This window comes from Rhynchophorus ferrugineus, unplaced genomic scaffold, assembly GCF_030347505.1.
Source record: "Rhynchophorus ferrugineus isolate W39M unplaced genomic scaffold, kcgeb_rfMv2 rfM4, whole genome shotgun sequence".
NCBI classification, from domain to species: Eukaryota; Metazoa; Arthropoda; class Insecta; order Coleoptera; family Curculionidae; genus Rhynchophorus; species Rhynchophorus ferrugineus.
Window position 1 is genome coordinate 21,981,546 of NW_027472583.1, and position 18,337 is coordinate 21,999,882.

An 18,337-nucleotide genomic window follows, 5' to 3' on the forward strand; every position below is an offset into this window, starting at 1 on the left:
CGAAATCATCAAGAAAGCTAACTCCGTTCATTATCAACTGGCTCCAAGTTATCTACTAGACCCACATGGTTACTCCTAAAATTCTCACGCATATGATCACCAAGATTAGGAACAAGAAGATTACGGGTTTCGATAATATCTCGATAAGCTAACTTAAAAACCTTCCCTACACACAGCTCGCCGAATCAACTAATATCTTCAACGCCATTCTGAGACTGCAACACTTCCCATCAACATAGAAACATGCATTCATCGCAGTTATCCCCATAAAAGTTGCTAAGTCACCACCTTCTGGCTATAGGCCTATCAGCCTATTAAGGTCCATCTCCAAGCTTGCTGAAAGAGCAATTCTCTAAGCTCTCAATAATTTTACGTAGGAAAACAATATCAACGTTCATCAGGCCTATCGGCTGCCCGCAAAAATCAAAAAATCTCTAGTCGGAAAAATACGGATGCAGGAATTTCACAAGGTTCCCCCTGGCACCCGCTTTATTTAATCTTTTTCTTTGAGATATCTCTAGAAGACCACAAGTTTCATGCCAAAAAAAAATCGACGTTTCGCAACCGTTACCTGTTGCTGAAGATGCTGCGAGCTCTGACATTGAAGTTCCTTCAAGCAGGTTATCTAATCTAACGCAGTTCGTGTGTAACTGACGGTATGTCAGATATAGTTTGTCTTATAGCCCTTGTTTTTTCTACTGTTAATATTATTCTATTGTTTATAAATCCAAAATCATTTCGATGTTTTCCCGCAAAATAGCGTTGTGGAGTGGCTAATATTTCGATTTTATTTCAATGAATACTGTGCTAGAATTTATCCAGCGTCCAGCCAAAGCAGGGTGGACCGTCGGTTCATATCTCACGCATGTTCTTGATGTTTTTTATCCGCGTACTTATAATCCTCTCTGTTTTTCGTATGTACACATTTTTATATTTGTAATCCATTTAGCTTTGGATTAAGAAGTCTCTGAAGCATCTTCTTGTGTGGTGAACTTTTATGTCATGCTTCTTCACCGGACTTTAAAAGCGGCCTGTTCCTTAAAGAAATAAACATGCTAGGTAAACCTTTTCGGTCTCATCTTCTATGTGCTTTCTATAAAGCCTTTATCCTAGATAATCAACTAGACAGATTGTTTTTATTTATGGCTTGTATATATTTTTTCTGGATTATTATTAGTGACCTAAAAACTTATAAATATAGGATATAGAGAGATCTGTTTCCTTTTGATAAGCATTGTTGATTATGAAATTTACTCAAATGTACAACAAACGATTACTTTTATCATTTGCATCTTTTTACAGTTTCTATCCTTTGTATTATTGAATAAAAAACAATAGTACAACGATATATGAAGTATTGTACTGTTCTTATAAGGTAACAATTACATCTATCCTTATTTCTTTTATCAAAAATTAAGCCATTTACCAGGTTTTAAGTGGTGTTCTAAAGATGGCAATAAAGTATTTCTACAGCTAAGGATTAAATCAAACAACTTTAGTGTGATGCTTTCATATATGTATATATATAATATATTGAATATAGATCAAAAATTTACAATGAAACGATATATGTCGTTACAAAACTAAGCCACTTCTGTTTTTAAATTGGACATAAAATTTACAACTCAATAATAATACGAAGATATTTACAAATTGGTTCAAGCATGTACACCATTAACTCTTCCTATATTCGTATTTCTCGCGTGGCATCTGGTTCTTTAGTTCTATAAATCTAAAAAGAGAGATACGAGCTCCAAAACGCTCAAAAATATCCTACGGTATAAATGATCACTGGACAATAATTTTTGCTCTTGATATAACAATATTTCTCTATAGTTCTCTTTTAATCTAAAAAACCTTATACACCAATATTATGCATTTTTATAATCGAAATATATAGGCTGATGTGATTTTTACAAAAAATCAAATAAAGACAGAATCCAGAAAAAACATATTTATATACATATTCGGTACAAAACAAGAACTTCAGTGGTTATTCCTTGGACTCCGTATTTAGTTAATATTTTGTTAACCTTTCTGGGGAAAAAACATGTAAAAACATTCAAATTTACCTCTTTGGAAAAATAGTACCCAACAAAAACAAAACTTTGATCTTTGAATAAAATAAAAAACTACACATTTTCCCTTATTAACGACATATTTATTTAATTATTTAGTCTCTTATATACTTTTTTTGTAGTTTTTACTTTGCTTCGTTTTCACGAAATGAAAAGCTAGGAGAATGATGAAATACAAGCATACTTCCTAAATAGTAATTAATATATAATATACAATTTGTGAATTTTCTCAGTGTCCCACATAGCAATCACCCTTTTATATCCTTTAAGAAGGTGTCATGGCATTCAAGGCACAATTTTTCCACCTAACCTACAAAATAAAGTATTTCAGCTTTCGCAATTGGTCCAAAAAGTAATAAAACCGTGTACTGGCTGAAAAAGTTTAGTTTATGCCAAAGTCGAAACTGATATATCGAGATATGTTTTCGAATAAACGAGTTCTTGGATAATAAGGTTGCGACATAGATGGCTATGGAGGTTCAAGCTTCGAGGGACACTGGAAGGAGCCTACGCTTAAAAACATGCATCAAGGACGTGCCAAAGTCGTCATCGTAAATCAGTATTTATGTACAATCACAACCGACTTGTGTTTTCTGCTATTTTTTCTGGAAATCTCTTTTGTGGACATGTTTAACAACTGGGAAGGCAAAGCATGGTTTTGAGACAATTTTCAGTCAGTTAAAAAGATGCTTCTACCCTCTACTATAAACAGTGCAAAACAAACCATAGAATGTGGAATTCTGTGCATGCTATAAAAATAAATACTATACAGCAAATAACATAATTCCAAACATATTTTTTTCCATTTTTTAAAAGTATGTTGATAATAAATACCTAAAATATAAAATTATTGTACTAAGAAAATAACTTCTAAATACTACCTTAAACAAATTCAAATCTCATCAGTACTAGAGACTTTGGATTTTCACTATGCATATATTTAAATTTATAATTAGATTAAAATAATCAAGTAAAAAGTTTGATCATAAAATCATCTTACATTAAGATTAAATTTATTTCTTGTTTTTTTTGCACAAAAAAAAATCCAATCGGATACCACTCACTATGGTTTACAGTGCACTCTTAGTATATGTATGTAATACACATACATTATGATATCTCAAATCAAACAAATAAAGAATCATTTTCCTGCTCCTAAGACTTGAGCACTAGAAAACATCTATGTCTCAAAGTTGCAGGAGTGAGCTCGTTTATACACCATCACAGTACAAAGTTATGAAGAAATTAGCTTCTATTTAAATTTATGGCGAACTAGTGGAACAAAAAATTTAACAATTCTGAAAAAGTATATAAAATAAGGCACCAATATCATAATTTTTAACAGATAACAAAATGGCTAATGGCTGAATATAATTGAATTTACAAGGACGTTGATTTAAACGTGTTTTTTCTGTTAATAATTGACTCATAAAAATTGACTATTAAAAACGAACAACAACTTATCCCATAACAAAAAAACTAATAAACACATCCATAAGTTCGCCAGAATTATCAAAAAAAAAAAAAAAATACAATATTGCTTTGTGAGGAAACTTTAGACCCTCTTATTTACAACAAATCAAAATGTACAAAAGAAAAGAAAATCAATTCATAAAACAGAACAGTATTTACAAAACATTATTAACAATTATTTTAACAAAATATATATATATAGCAATGTTAGTTGGACGTCTCCCTATCGATGCTGTATGATCTAGATAAAAATAGTTTATCATTTTTATCGAGATATATTCAGCGGATGCAGGATTTCGAAACTAACACTGGTAAATTGACTACAATTGGCTTTTATCGTGGAATTTCCTAAATAATATGTTCGTTGTGTAGGGGCTAACAAAAATGAAAAAATTGATAATAGAACCATATTTTCGATCTACGTTATTACAAATATATGTATTAATAATAGGAAGTACACTAGATAATACATCAATCTATATATTTGAAATAAAAATGCTCAAAACTATCGATTATTATACATTAACGGATGCTATTTTTCACTCGTTCTCCTTTTAGAAAAATACATAATTTTAGCATAATCAGGCAACAGTGTTATGTTAACTTGGCACATTAAATATGATACATATTTTATAGGAATGACTGATAGAATTTCTAAATCTGATAAGATACCTTAACTTGGTGATGCAATTATAAAAATAAAGCGAGAATATCTTCTACTTTCCTGATTTCTAATCTAATGATAAATAGAAGTGGGACACATTAAAAGAGAAGTTAACATTAAAATTTATATGGCATTATTGCCCCAATGCATGGACATAATAAATATTAAATAAAATAAATAAATTTGTATAAAATAGTTTAATAAGAGAGGGGTAATGACGCATTCTGTTGATGAAGACTCAAACGACCCAACAGTAGAAAATGTGCCATTTGGTTGTCAATATCACTTCATTCTATCTCATGAGAATTTGATACAAAATGATACTGATTTGTTCGCATCGCGTCAATGATTGATTATAATAGCGAAATCGAAAATATGGATTTCTTAATACCCTCACTTGAACAAGAACTTGGTCTAAAGCTTAACGTTAACACATATATAACAAACAATAAATAGTAAATGGAGGATCAGCGGGTATACAGAGCCCGTATAGAAAAATTCACTTTTGGCACAAGCGTGATACCAAACGTACAATCGGAAGAAGAGTTCACATCGCGTTACTAATTCGGCAGCGACGAATAGGATGGATGCATTTCCAAGTAAGTATGGAAAGCAAATATGCGCGTGATCCTGCCGACTGCAGGATCACCAGACGGAGGAGATATGTGCCGCGTAACGGGACGTCGGTACGGTCGATATGACGTGAGCAGGACGAACCAAAATGACGGATATGTCATCGAAATTAGTTCCACATTATTGAGCGATTTCCTGCCGAGAGATAACGTGCATATTGGTGTAATTCATAAAAACTCCAGACAATCTTAATACGAGAGGGCTAACAGTCAATTGCTTGTGCCTGATAATCGCTAACAAGCCGTTTGATGTGGGACAGTTTTTCATGCAGGTACTGGAAACGGCTCTTAGTTCGCTGGTGTTTCGAGTTTTTCTTCATTTCCTGATATTCGCGTACTATTTGCTTTTTTATGTCCTTCAACGAGAATAAAGAACATTTAGTTATACACCCCAACATAAAAATACAATTAATACTTACTTTATATCTAGGGCTATTTTCACTTTCTTGATTTAATCTTTCTTGTAATTCTTCAAAGCGTTTAGAAACCTTCTCTACAATGGGATAAAGATTCTTGTACTCAGCGTAATCTTCATTAAAATCCGCTTTGTATGCACTTTTTTGTTCTGGGCTTGTAATGGTAACATACAGTCTGGAAAATAAATAATGTGTATTTCAAAGAACATAGCAATAATTAATTGATAATCAAATATCTGCAAGTAATACAAAAACTATCTCAACAATTAAAGATCTGAAATTTATTAGTTCACATACTTTTTAAAATCCGGAAATTCATCTGGTTCAGTCAAATGATTCCTGGGCACCAAGTCTGGAGATTTATCCATTACAGCTACTGGCAAACCTTCCGTTTGGCTATCGGGGCTTACCCTAGCTATTCTTTGACTACTCGAAGTAACCTATAAATGAAACGATAAGGAACCAGGCTACATTTAGTAGTATGGCAGTTTTGCATACCTTAGTATTGTTGTTTCGCCTATCTTTATCTCTTCCATTGGACACAGAATGCGATTGAAGGACGCGGCTGTTAGTATTTCGCCGAGTATCATCTGGCACAAGACGATTGTTTACTGGAGACCTAAGTAGATTAATTAACTCCGGTATAATCTCGAATAAAACACATTAATGAAAAAAATACTTACCCGCTTCTGAATGCTTTTTCTCTGCTTACACCAAAAGTCAACCCATTCGCGCTATCACACTGTCGCTTATTTCTTTCGTCCTCCGCTGGAGGAAGATTGTCATATGAATTAAAATATCTAAAAGAAATATTACTTTACACTCTGCTGATACTGCTTTAAGTATATTTATCAATTCTTCTGTAGTTGTCTTAAAACAACTTACCCATTATTGGGAGATTCCCTGCTCCGTGGATTCATATTTGAAGCATCCCGTAAGTCTGTAACAGGTCTCCTCTGACTATTCTGCTCTACCGGTGATCTGGAGTAAATTGGATCAGGTGGTGGGGGTTGTTGTCTACATAACGCAATCAACGTAAATTTCTACCAGTCTAGCAAAATAATATCAGGTTACTTACCGATTATAACTGAAGGCATCAGGGGCGGCGTGTTGAGCTGGGGCGGGTTTGCCTCCATGGGCAATACGCTGCCTCTTGTAAGGCAATCCGTCAGAACCTTCGTTGTAACCTGGCCGTTTACCTCCCACCCCGTTTGTTGAGGAGATCAATGGCGGCGAACCTGGGTGGGTACTGGTTGGGGATTGCCCGCTCCCGGAACTGCCACCGTCGCTACCACCCGGAGGCGTTAGGTTTTGCGGTTTGTGCCTAAAATAAATTAAATTTACTAACAATGTAAAATCTGCAGTGGGTAAAATCCATAAGATAATTATTTTAATAATTTTATAAAAATCTAAATTCGTGCGAATGGTATGCCAAATTGGGTTGCTTTTATAGCCCTTATCTTAGATTATTTTAGTGTTCATAAATCTCAAAGCCCTCGAAATCTTTTCTCGATTCAATGGCACAAATCCCAATATTAATTAGAAATTTAGATCATCTTTCAGCCATGCAAGGGTACTTGTACAACGTGGGACAAAAGTCCCGTTACCATTTTGATTGCCTATAACTTTGCTCAAAGAAAAGATAAGTTTGGATTTCATAAAAAAATCATATGGTATTTACATTTTCTTTATGATTGAAAAATTATATCGGCTAAATGGTGACTAAGGCATGGTGATCTGAAGCTGAATTTCTTTAATTTCGTGACGAATATCATATTTATTATATTTAAGATGATGAATCGTTTGGGCTTTATTCTTCGAAAATTCGCACGTAAACGATAAATTGTGGTTTTGTGAGGCACTGGACGATTAGGATATTTTTGACGCAATTTCCGCTGAGTGGCAATAATGGAACGATTATTTTCAACAAATATTGTCACTATTTTCTGCTCGTTTCATGTGGCGTATATTTATCCATAATAAAATTTGGACATCTATATAAGATAACCTGATTATCAGAGCTCTCGACTTGAAGATGTATTATAACAATTGGCAACGCTGGTTAGATTTAGTCAATTACTGGACTTCAATCCAAAAGCCAATAGCTCAGATATGAACATCCGTGTAAATATCAAGTCTAAATATGTAAAATCGTTACATACCTTTTGACTAACTGTTTTTCCGTTTCAGTATAGAAAGGCCAGTCTTCGTTCACCTCATTCCATATATTTCTGTTGAGATGAAAACAATTGTCTTTCATACACGCGATTTGTTTCAACACAGTGGTTATACTACTTGTACCGCGCAAACCCTCTAAAAATACAAAATACACGATAAGAAAATGTGATACATTTTACAATAACTACATTTACTCATACGAACCTTTGGTTATACGATCGTGCAGTTCTATTTTTTTGTGCGGCCTCAGGGCCAACAGATGAATTAGGCGCTCTCTGTAATAATGAATGAGGCATTACAATGAGTAGTGAATTTGTAGTGTTAATCAAAAAACTACGCAAATCATGAAAATCTCATGCCACACCATTGTGCTTATTAGAAGTGCTTATTACAGATTTGTTCCATTGTCATCAAACTATCAAAAGAATATATTATTTCTCTTTTTATAATATAAAAACATATTGTGCCTTTTCATCTTAATTTACGTTTACCTAAATTTGATATAAATGTGTGATGGTTTCAGTTGTTATTTTAATATTCATTGTTTTGCCTCTTATACTATTTATAGTTTTATGTTTTTTATTGAATTTAGAGTCTATTCAAAATAACAGTGAACACACATCATCACAACGTATTGCCTAGTGCAATTTGAAAATTCGTTTTAAAATCGAATTGCATTTTTCTTCTCATTTTATTCTAATTAAAAACACATACAATGCTGTATGATATGTTCAAACATCTAACTGAATCAGCCAACAAAATTCGTCTGGTTGTCAACCGTTTGCAAAAGTCTTCAAAACCTGATGATAATAATAATAATTACAGGTTATAAGTCGGCAAACATTGCTTCAACACTTTGTTAGATTTGATACATTTCAATTCACTGCATATTATTACTCTGAATGAAAATGCGGACGGCGTTATTATAGTCAAGAGTAAGAGATTGCGCTCTAATCAGTTACTTTGAACAGGAACGAAATGGTAGAGTCCCCCTCTGGCCAGTAAAATCCGTTAGAGAGGTTAAGTATAGATATAGTGTTATAGCTACACTGAATATTAGTATGCGCACTGTAACCAAAATATCTCAAAAACCGTCCTTATAGGAAGCAGCTGATGAATCAAGATGTTAACCTTGATGTTAGTTCTACTCGAGATCAAACATGAGGAATGTATAAAACAGTGAGTAGTTTTTCACAATAAAAAACATAATTTAATATAATTGTTTCAAGAGATTATTAGTTCAGAGAGATATGCAGCTCTTTGAGGATATAGAACTTTCCATCATATAATGTTGGGAAACAGGACTTAAATGGTGTAAAAATAGCCCACGAAGACGTCTAATGGAACACCCAGGCATTGCCTTTTAAGCTAATATAATGTTCAAAAGCATATAATAAAATCAAGGAAGACTAGTTATTTCAATTTGTGTAATTAGACAAGGATATTTCAAAATGGAACATTGAGTCACTCATGGCAAGATAATAAAAATAGTGTAAAGGTAATAGAAGTTGGTGGAAAAAGATAAACTTTAGAATAAAATTCGACTAGGTTTTGTTATTCATAATATTTATTAATAATTCATTGCAGAAACCATGCTAAAAAAGAGTGAACTGAGTGTGAGCAATGTCTACAATAACACCTTCAATGTGGATGAACACCATCAGACACATTGAAGAAGAAATTGAAATGGTGGAATCATGAACAAGTGTTAGATAAATTGGAAATTGACAGCTTAGTTATTGGCATGAATAGCGACTCAGAAAGTGAGAGTGACGGTGTGAAATTTTCTGGATGTGAGATTATGATCAAATTCTGATAATTACCTGGCGATGAGAGTGGAAACAACAAAAGGTAATTTATCAGTATATACATGAGCATTAGGCTTAATGCAGTCTTTAATTCTAGTTTTATCAAGAAATATTTACACAGGTAGTAACAGAGGATCCTAGGGAGAAGTACAGTGATGTCAAAATGACTCGACAAGGAACACTGCAACATACTTGTTAATTAGGTGAATTAGGTCTCCAGGGAGTACCACTACATAAAAATGCGCCTATATCTCATAGGTGGAAAAAGAGCTAATTATAAATATAATAAAATACTACCATAACCTACAAATTATTGTGAGTGTATTTTATTTGGCTTCGAATTTTGTACTATGTCGACGCCAAAATGAACTAAAACTCAAAGTTGATGTGGCAATGTTGCGTTTTGGCGTCATTAATTTAGATGAGCTGAATTCACTGTTTTATTGAACGGGCCATATGTAGTTTAGCTGATAGAAAATGAAATGCGTGCTCTTTTGATTGATGAAGATAATACATGAAAAACCAAAGTGGCGTATTACCTGAGAGGTCTCCTAGCTACCTCTGGAACAGACGGCTTTCGACTATGCTGGACGGCGGCACTTCGTTGAGAACTGCTTACGTGATTACTACTCAGACCATTTGTTAAGCCATTTGACAAGTGAACAGGCGGTTGCATAGGAGGAGGTTTGGTTACCGGTGGCGGCGGTGGTTGGTAAGGTGCTGGTGTCGGATGCTTGAGCAAACTATCGCGCATTGACGATCTAGGCTGTTGCGAGGTCGACAAAAGTGGTGGTCTGGACGATGAGGACTGTTTAACCTTCACCTTTCTTCCTATGTCTGTTTGGTTGGGTTTTATTTCTCGCGTACTGTAAAGTGTAACAAAGGTTGGTTATTTTTGACCTTGGTAGGTATCTTAAAAGCAGAATATTTAATGTTGTATTCAATCGTTTATCCGATACGTTGAAGTTTTAGATAAATAAATTCCAGTTATCATCTTTAAAAATGTTGGAAAGTCGAGTAACAACGGTTCAATAAAAAAATCTTCAAATAATTACTGTAAGACGTGGTTTCTAATTCGCACACAAACAAAGAGAAAAAATGCCACTTTAACTGCGTGTAGTCTATTCGACATATGTCCAAAACAAGCCCGGTGACCCCCTTTACGTATATACACGGATCCTGCTTACCATTTGTTCTTATATTTGTCTTCTACTTCGGTCATTCGATTTCTGGTTGCCTCGTAAACATCATCGTTGGCGTTCACGCGGATTTTGTAGGGAATCGGACCGAGCAATTCTAGAGGACCGCGGGGCGATGAGCCCTGGATGCACTCGAAGCTGCCAGCCGGGCCACCAATATCTGCAGATGAAGACATGACAAAACGAAAGGTCGTCTGGCCATTGTGTTGAGTTGGAACAGACAGCTCCTGTAATAAATAGAACATTACTTTTTACTTTATTTTAATATGGATTTTAGTAATTAATATTCATATCTTTGGGTACAGCTATATTTATGTTTATATCGACATATATTTCTTCCAGCTCATTTTAATAACTATTTACTGTTAAATATGTTTTATTTGTATAGTTCCTGGGTTATATTGTCTTTTTTGCTTTCCCTAAATTGTCTATAATTTTTGCACTCAAAACAAAACTGTTTCTTTTACGAATGTTCTCCTTTTTTAAAATGTTTTTATCTGTCTCAAAGTCAGTAACTCACGTCATCACGCTGTCGAATGTATTGCAATTGTAATGATAATGGAGACCTCTATTGTCATTAAAATGCGTTAGAGGTACAGATAAGGATAATTCATGCTAAGTTGGTGCGGTTTTTATTGAAAATATTTATTAATGTGTTGCAGATGCACTGACTACGGGCACTGTGATTAAAATCTCTCAAAACATAAAAAAGTATATAAGTTTTGATTCACCAAAAAGAAACCGAAAATCTCATGATGTTAGCCCTATCCGAAATCAAATTTATGAAATATATAAAAACAGTGAGTAGTTTTTTCAGTATAAACATAATTTAATATAAATATTTAAGATGAAACTGTTAGGAAAGTGTTGATTAGAAACTTAAGAAACATGCAGCTTTTTGAGGGTTGTAAGACATTCATACATACAGAGTGGTTAAACAGAATATAAATGGTGTAAAGATAATCTACGAAGAGGTCTAAATGGAAGTATAAAACATTGCTTTTAAAAAAATGCGGTTAATTAAAATCAAATTAAGAGTACAGAATACTTTTAAAAGCATATAATAAAACAAAGAAAGTTTTGTGATTTCAATTTGTGATTCAATTTTGATATTTCAAAATGAAACACATGGCAAGACAATAATAAACATAGTCTAAATGCAGCAAAAGTTGATGGAAAAAGGTAAATGGTATAACAACGGTGATAACATTTTTTAATATTCAAGGAATGGCTTGAAAAAACATAAATAGCAAAAATTAAATTTTGAAGAAACCATGCTAAAGAGTGACTTATTTCAAATTATTACTCGGTAAAAATAAATAACATTTCATTGTGTTCTATGTAATTTACATTTTTAGAATTAGACCTGAAAGATAGACACTGCAGATCAGATAGCTGAACTCATAGGTGGTGTGGAAAAGAGTTCAATATAAATATAATAAAACAATATTAACCTACAGATTACATGGTTCATCTGGAGCTTACAGGGTATATATCTCAATACGGAGAGTAAAATACAGAACTTAATAGTCCATGATCTTTTTAATGACAATGTCACCGCATGATTAAGTACCTATTGTAGTCATAGTGTAGTAGTTTATACTTCGCTTCAATAACGGTAATCAGTCAAATCGAAACTTATAAAAGCGTAATGATGCAATAAATAACGAATGAATAAAAGATGCGATCATCTGAGACTAAATATATTACAAAAGTTTAAATCTACTCACTGGCTGGTCCTCATAAATCATCGACTACATCCACGAATAAAATATTATGATATTCTACCGTATTTATATAATTATGTCCTTTTATGATCCAGATTATAAAGTCATAAATTATGCATAAACAAACCTATAAATTTAAAGATAAAACTTTCCAAATCTATGGTTGTGTTTCAGTGAAAAAAAGGTTTTAAAAGCGGTTTTATGGACACTATATTTTTATATGAAAATAATCGAGGAATATTTGCTATAACAGTTTGAAAAGAACAACTCTTTGTTCGTGATTTGGGTTACCCGTACCTCCAATACACAAAATAAAATTATTACGACATTGTGAAAGTACAATCCTCCGTAAACCATTGTTGTTAGATGACTTTAGTACATTTTCTGGTAATATTTCGACACAATCGAGTTTAGTAAAAAATAATCACAAATTTCTACTACGATTTTTTAGATAAATATGGAAATATGAATAACTTGTATTCATCTTGGTAAAGTTATTTTTCTATTGTTTTATTATCTTAATAATGATAACAGGACCAGATGAGAATTTATATGCAAACATCTAAGAGAATGTGATTCAAAGAACCGAAAATTGACATTATATTTCACAAATTAACGTTGCACTAAATCATCAAAAAATCAAAACAAAAATTAGCAATCCAATGCTGCCAAAACAAAGTTTTTCGATTAATTACTAATACTTCTGAATACGTAACCAAAAAAGAAATTATTTAACTCGCGATGAGTTGAAATGAAATCGATCTACGAAGTAATCAAAATATGTCGTCTTAAAATATGAAATAAGGTTATTAAAACACAGGAACACAGATGCAGGATCCATACAGGTACAACAACACAATAGTAATATGAATATTTAAAGGAAGATGCAATAAAAAAAAACCAGCACTATCATGAACAACAATGTATGTGATTTTTTGATGATATCCTACGTCACGTGTCGTATTAACCAGACATTATGACTATTACTCTTATGACCAACAAACAGCACTTTCATTCTTACGAATGTGATGAAAAATGGGTCGAATATTTTATTGTTTCGGAAGATATTCTTTTTATTTCGCGGAATCCATCTGCTGTTAAAAAGATGGTAGAAGGTTATAGATAGCGATGTACCACAATTTCGACGAAATAAACATTATAGTCTCATAATAAACAATTTTAATAATAATAATATTAAAGCGATTTAAATATTATACGAATAAGACATAAGAAATTAACAGAAAGTTAATAATATCGGACATTTTCTTACGTATAAACCCAATATTACATCAACACTGTTATCTTAATGGTATAATTTATAAAATTAAAGTATATTTTCCGCTTTGGTGGCCTGATACAGTTTGGCAATCACCAATTACATAAACAAAACATTCCGAAGAACTGGAGAGTGTTAATTTTTTTGTAGGAAATATTAAGGTTTTCAATACCAAATATCGATCGTTTCGAAAGCGATAGTCGGTCGACAAGAATTTACAAAAGATAATAATTTTCGTGCCTAAAAGACAAATCAAACATTCAGATACGAAATATTATATAACCCAACGTAAATTTGTCTAGATGTTGCTGGTTAGTTTCTAGGTCTCAATAAAAAGTTCAAAGTAAAGTAAACCTAGCTTAACAAGTCTAGTCTTCAAATGATGAACGAGTGCGAATTATTCGTTTAACAGTTCCAGTTTCCATTCTATGTTCTTCCATTTTTCATCCTCTTTACCCATATTGATCTCTTATTCTTTATTTCGCTTTCTAATCATTAATGAATTATTTGTTCTATTATTGTGCCGATATCTTGAGATCACTCTTGTATTTTTTAGTAGTTTTCCGTTAAAATTTTTACTTGATAATCAATCAATTATTTATTACTTTAATAATTTCTTGGTCTTTGATGGTGTACTTATAGTAGTACATTACACTATCGTAGTTTAATAATTTTAGCACTCATTTCCCTATTCTCTTTCGCCTTCTCATTTTCAAGAGTCTTTACGTGTCAAAATTTCATGACAATCTCGTATTTATTTTAAACGTTATTGGTTCAAGTGAAATAAATTGTTTTGTATTTGTTCTTTAAGTATTTTTCAACACAACGCTTCAAATTTGACCTCCAGTGACTTTTTGCTGTTTGCAAACATCAAAAGAATGCTACAAGTCGAGTTCAAGCAAATGAGTAATTTTGTTGAATCAAAACTGGAAGAAAATAATTCCAAAATTATCCAAATTATTTATTTTAGAGAAATTCAATAACTGGTCAAGTTTCTATGTTCTCCTTATGTAATATAATGCTATAATCAATTTTATTAAGATGTTTTAACCATATTCTTTGAAATAAAGAAGGTGAGGAGTACCATAATTTGATATACAATAAATAATTAATTAAATCAACTCAAGAGCTATATTGAATATTCGGTAAACAGTCAACCCTATCCATATATAACAAAATTGGGCAAGATGTTTTTCCAAAAAACAGTTTAATTACCTCCTCAACACTATAAGAAACAATCTTTTTTACTGCCCAAATACAACCCAAACACTTTGATCGCTTAATGACCAAATTATGTCCTGTGAATCCCCAAGCTGATTTTGGAATCGCTCGTTATAGTGTGAGAAACCATTTTTTTCTGAACCGTATAGGAACAAAAAAAGAAACGAACGAAAAGCTGCGTGATGGCCATTTTCCTGTCAATGAAATGTGAAAGTTCTTCGTTAACACATCGATAATATATAACTGACCATCAAAACCTGCATAATTAATTGTTTACAATGTTGGACGTGCCGGACTTCCGATAGCACTTTTTAATCTATACTACATTCTCATACAACTTGCTTCCGATATTGTACGTTCAACTTTTCCTAATTAGACGTTATATTCATAGATAATAAGTAATTTGAAATACACGCGAATTATTTTTATGTTTAAATCAATTTTGTTACACCAAGTAATTTGCTATTCCAATCGCTGATTTCTTCATTAGTACTGCAGTGTTTCCTGAAAAGTTTTATGTTATAACTTAAAGCTAAAGAAAAACAGTTAATTATATCAAAACATATTGGATTCTGTAATAAATACTGAGCCAATTCCTTACTCAATGTTACATTGAATGACGAATTTTTACGATCAACATTTGCTGATGATACTATTTATCTATTAAGCCAGCTATAACCAAACTTCTAACCGATATCAATATGCAATTACTGTCAAGCGTCAAGTATGACGCTCGAAATCCTATCACACCTGTAAGATCTTTTCAATTCATATGTATTTTCAAGTGGTCAAGCAGTTATCAATCAAATAAAAACTTTTTTTTTTCGAGGGGATGTACTATATAATCCAACATTTAATTTATTTAAACACTTCCAACAAAACTGTATATTACGTTTAGGTTTTAGAGGTATCATATTTATACAATTACGTAAAAAATTAAAAGTGGCTAATCTATTAAAAAAAGAATCTATCGGTTTTATATCCAATAATAGTTATTAATAAGATAATGACTTAAGAAGCATTAAAAGTATCCAACAGTGGTTAAGAGTGATTAGAAATACCCCTTAGAGTGTTTAAAACAAAACGTACTGGGACGTATTTATCACATAATCAAATAAATCTATCACTGTTAAGACTCTAGTCCCAAACAGGAAGCAGCAACGCACCAAATCCGTCGGAATCTTAATAAAGTTATCTAAGATATACGGTTTCATTCCTTCTAACTGATATCTATACTGAACGCTATTAATATGTTATTTCAGTATCTGGTCTATCGAATCAGAATATATTTTGGTAAAGATACGGGGATTCTTATCTTTATTACTATACCTGTTCTTAAAATTTTAAATTTTTTCTCGCAAAATGTACACCATCTTAATAAATATATAATGTATCGCTATTGTAATAAAAATGAAAAACAAACATTATATCAGATTAAGGACTGACAGAGATTTAGATACATATCGTCATCAATATGGTGGAAGAGGTTGTATCAAATCCGTATATTGAGATAAGATATTTGCATTACTATTGTATGTTACTTCATAATCAAATCATAACGTTTATATTGTTCTTGATAGGAAAGTGATCCAGTGAAGTTTTTACATAAGGTGTTGATAACGTATCATGTTCATTGATGATACAAAAGAAAACAGCTTTAAAATCAATGAATATACATTTTTACACAATGACAATGAAATATAGACAGAGCATTTATTGCATTTGCTTGCATTGCAATTATTGTATTTGTTGTCGAGGCTTCATAGTCAATTTGGCTCTAAGTAAAAAGCTTGGGCATCATAATAGATGAAGATTAATTGCTTTAATATATACAGTCGCTGGCCCTCTCAATATATGTTTTATTCACTCAAACCGTATGTATAATATGAACTATACATCCAAATAATTTGTTAGAATTATTGTATATATCGTATCTTGAAAGGTCCTGTTGGAGAGTCTCATATGATACCGTACATTATTACGTCTCAGTTCTCGAAATATCGAAAATTAATCTAACAAAAGCGAAGAGATTAATCGGCACAGATGACAGAAACAACAATAAAGTTACCAACGACCGTTCGACAATATAACGATCAAAAGCAAATAGTTTTAATCCCATTGGCCCGATCGTTCGTCGTGTAAAAGTGAAATCTTCGCGTAGTTGTTGCAAAATAAGAAAGGTAAAAACATAATACCCTTGATGGAAAGTGATAGTGAATGTTCGACCTGGGTGTACGGTACGGGGGAGGTGCGATATGTAAAACGGTGAAAAAAATCATCGGTTGCGTAAAAGCTATTGCGTGATATAGATTTGTCGTTTAAAAATAGCTTGCGATAATTAAACTGTCTCTTTAGCTTTCTTTCGACGTCGCTGCTGAGGAAACATTACTTCTGTATGTCTATATTCCCAATTAAATAGATGTATCAATGATTAATAGCATTCATTTGTTGTACAATAAATATTTACCGTTATATTATCGGTTGTTTCAAAATCAAGAGAGAAATAAAATACGAACGAACGTTTGCAGTTAAAAAAGAAAACAAGTTTGGTCGGTCACTCGTCAACGATGTAACTAATCGATCACTACGTTTTGAAATGACGGCATTGGTTTTTTTGCACCTAAATATATTCATACAAAAAAGAGATATATGTACTGAAACAAAACCATTTAAATATTCTATACGAGATAAAGTTAAAAAAAAATCCATTTACTAAATGATGATGATGATGTCTGTCTGTCAGTTATTATTAAAAAAAATATATATATTGAAAATAAATCTGAGTCATAAAATGGTTAAGCTGATTTCTAACTTTTAGTGCTTCAACAAATACAATATATTTAATATAAAAAGTAATCATACAACATATAATAAACTCTTTTTGGGATGTCTTGTGATTCATTAGATATATTGACAAAAAGGCTATTCAGTGAACAGTGACAACGTCGGTCTCTCCATTTTATTTCTGACTTGTTAGAACATGTTCCCTATTATGTAACACGGATACATTTTCTGTTGTTAATAACTACAGCATAATCCTTTGGAATAACTAGATAAACCATCATGAAACTATTCCTGGTAACGCAATATTTTATTAAGGTATGCAGCTCTGGAACTTTTTCCACTTTGATTGTGATTGACTTAAATGATTGACTATTCAAGAATGACTTAATTGACTATTCAAGAATGATATTCAATAGCTATTTTGAAGAAACAAAATCGAAAAACAATTTTTATAGCTTATTTTCGCAGGCATCTTTCAACGCTACGAAAACATTGGTAGTTTTTGCAGGTATAAATATATATAGATGGCGGTAATAAATCTTAGAGAAGCCATAGGATGGGTAGAAAAATTGGCAAGCCTATATTTTGAATTTTTTATGTAATAATCACGTTGTGAAACTTGAAGCGAATTTTTCTCAAACCAATGTTTTTCAATTTGGCTTACATCATAACTCGCTCAACTTCTATTGGATTGAAACTAACCGTAGCTTATCAGATAGATCATCCATGAAAGCACTTAAAGAAGATGCTAAATAATTACACTTGCAATGGAATATTTAAGGTCGATATTCTTCCCTAAATTATTTAAAAAACTCTAGGTGCTTTCACAAAAAAAGGAGTGTACAGAATTACAGCTATAGTCTATTGCGACGTTTTGATGC

General features: G+C 32.3%; 1 protein-coding gene across 1 annotated transcript in view; it reads right to left on the minus strand.

The window, feature by feature from the left end:
* Positions 1-1,499: 1,499 nt before the first annotated feature.
* Su(Tpl) (Suppressor of Triplolethal) overlaps positions 1,500-18,337 on the minus strand; it is a 57,267-nt gene continuing 40,429 nt past the window's right edge. The window contains exons 3-13 of the mRNA XM_076403623.1: positions 10,437-10,675; positions 9,789-10,115; positions 7,646-7,716; positions 7,426-7,576; positions 6,342-6,587; positions 6,149-6,280; positions 5,947-6,063; positions 5,762-5,882; positions 5,561-5,703; positions 5,267-5,438; positions 1,500-5,203 (exon numbers count right to left, since the gene is read on the minus strand). Of these exons, the coding sequence (XP_076259738.1) occupies positions 5,051-5,203; positions 5,267-5,438; positions 5,561-5,703; positions 5,762-5,882; positions 5,947-6,063; positions 6,149-6,280; positions 6,342-6,587; positions 7,426-7,576; positions 7,646-7,716; positions 9,789-10,115; positions 10,437-10,675 (1,872 nt within the window). The 3' untranslated portion in view covers positions 1,500-5,050. The remainder of the gene's footprint in view (positions 5,204-5,266; positions 5,439-5,560; positions 5,704-5,761; positions 5,883-5,946; positions 6,064-6,148; positions 6,281-6,341; positions 6,588-7,425; positions 7,577-7,645; positions 7,717-9,788; positions 10,116-10,436; positions 10,676-18,337) is intronic.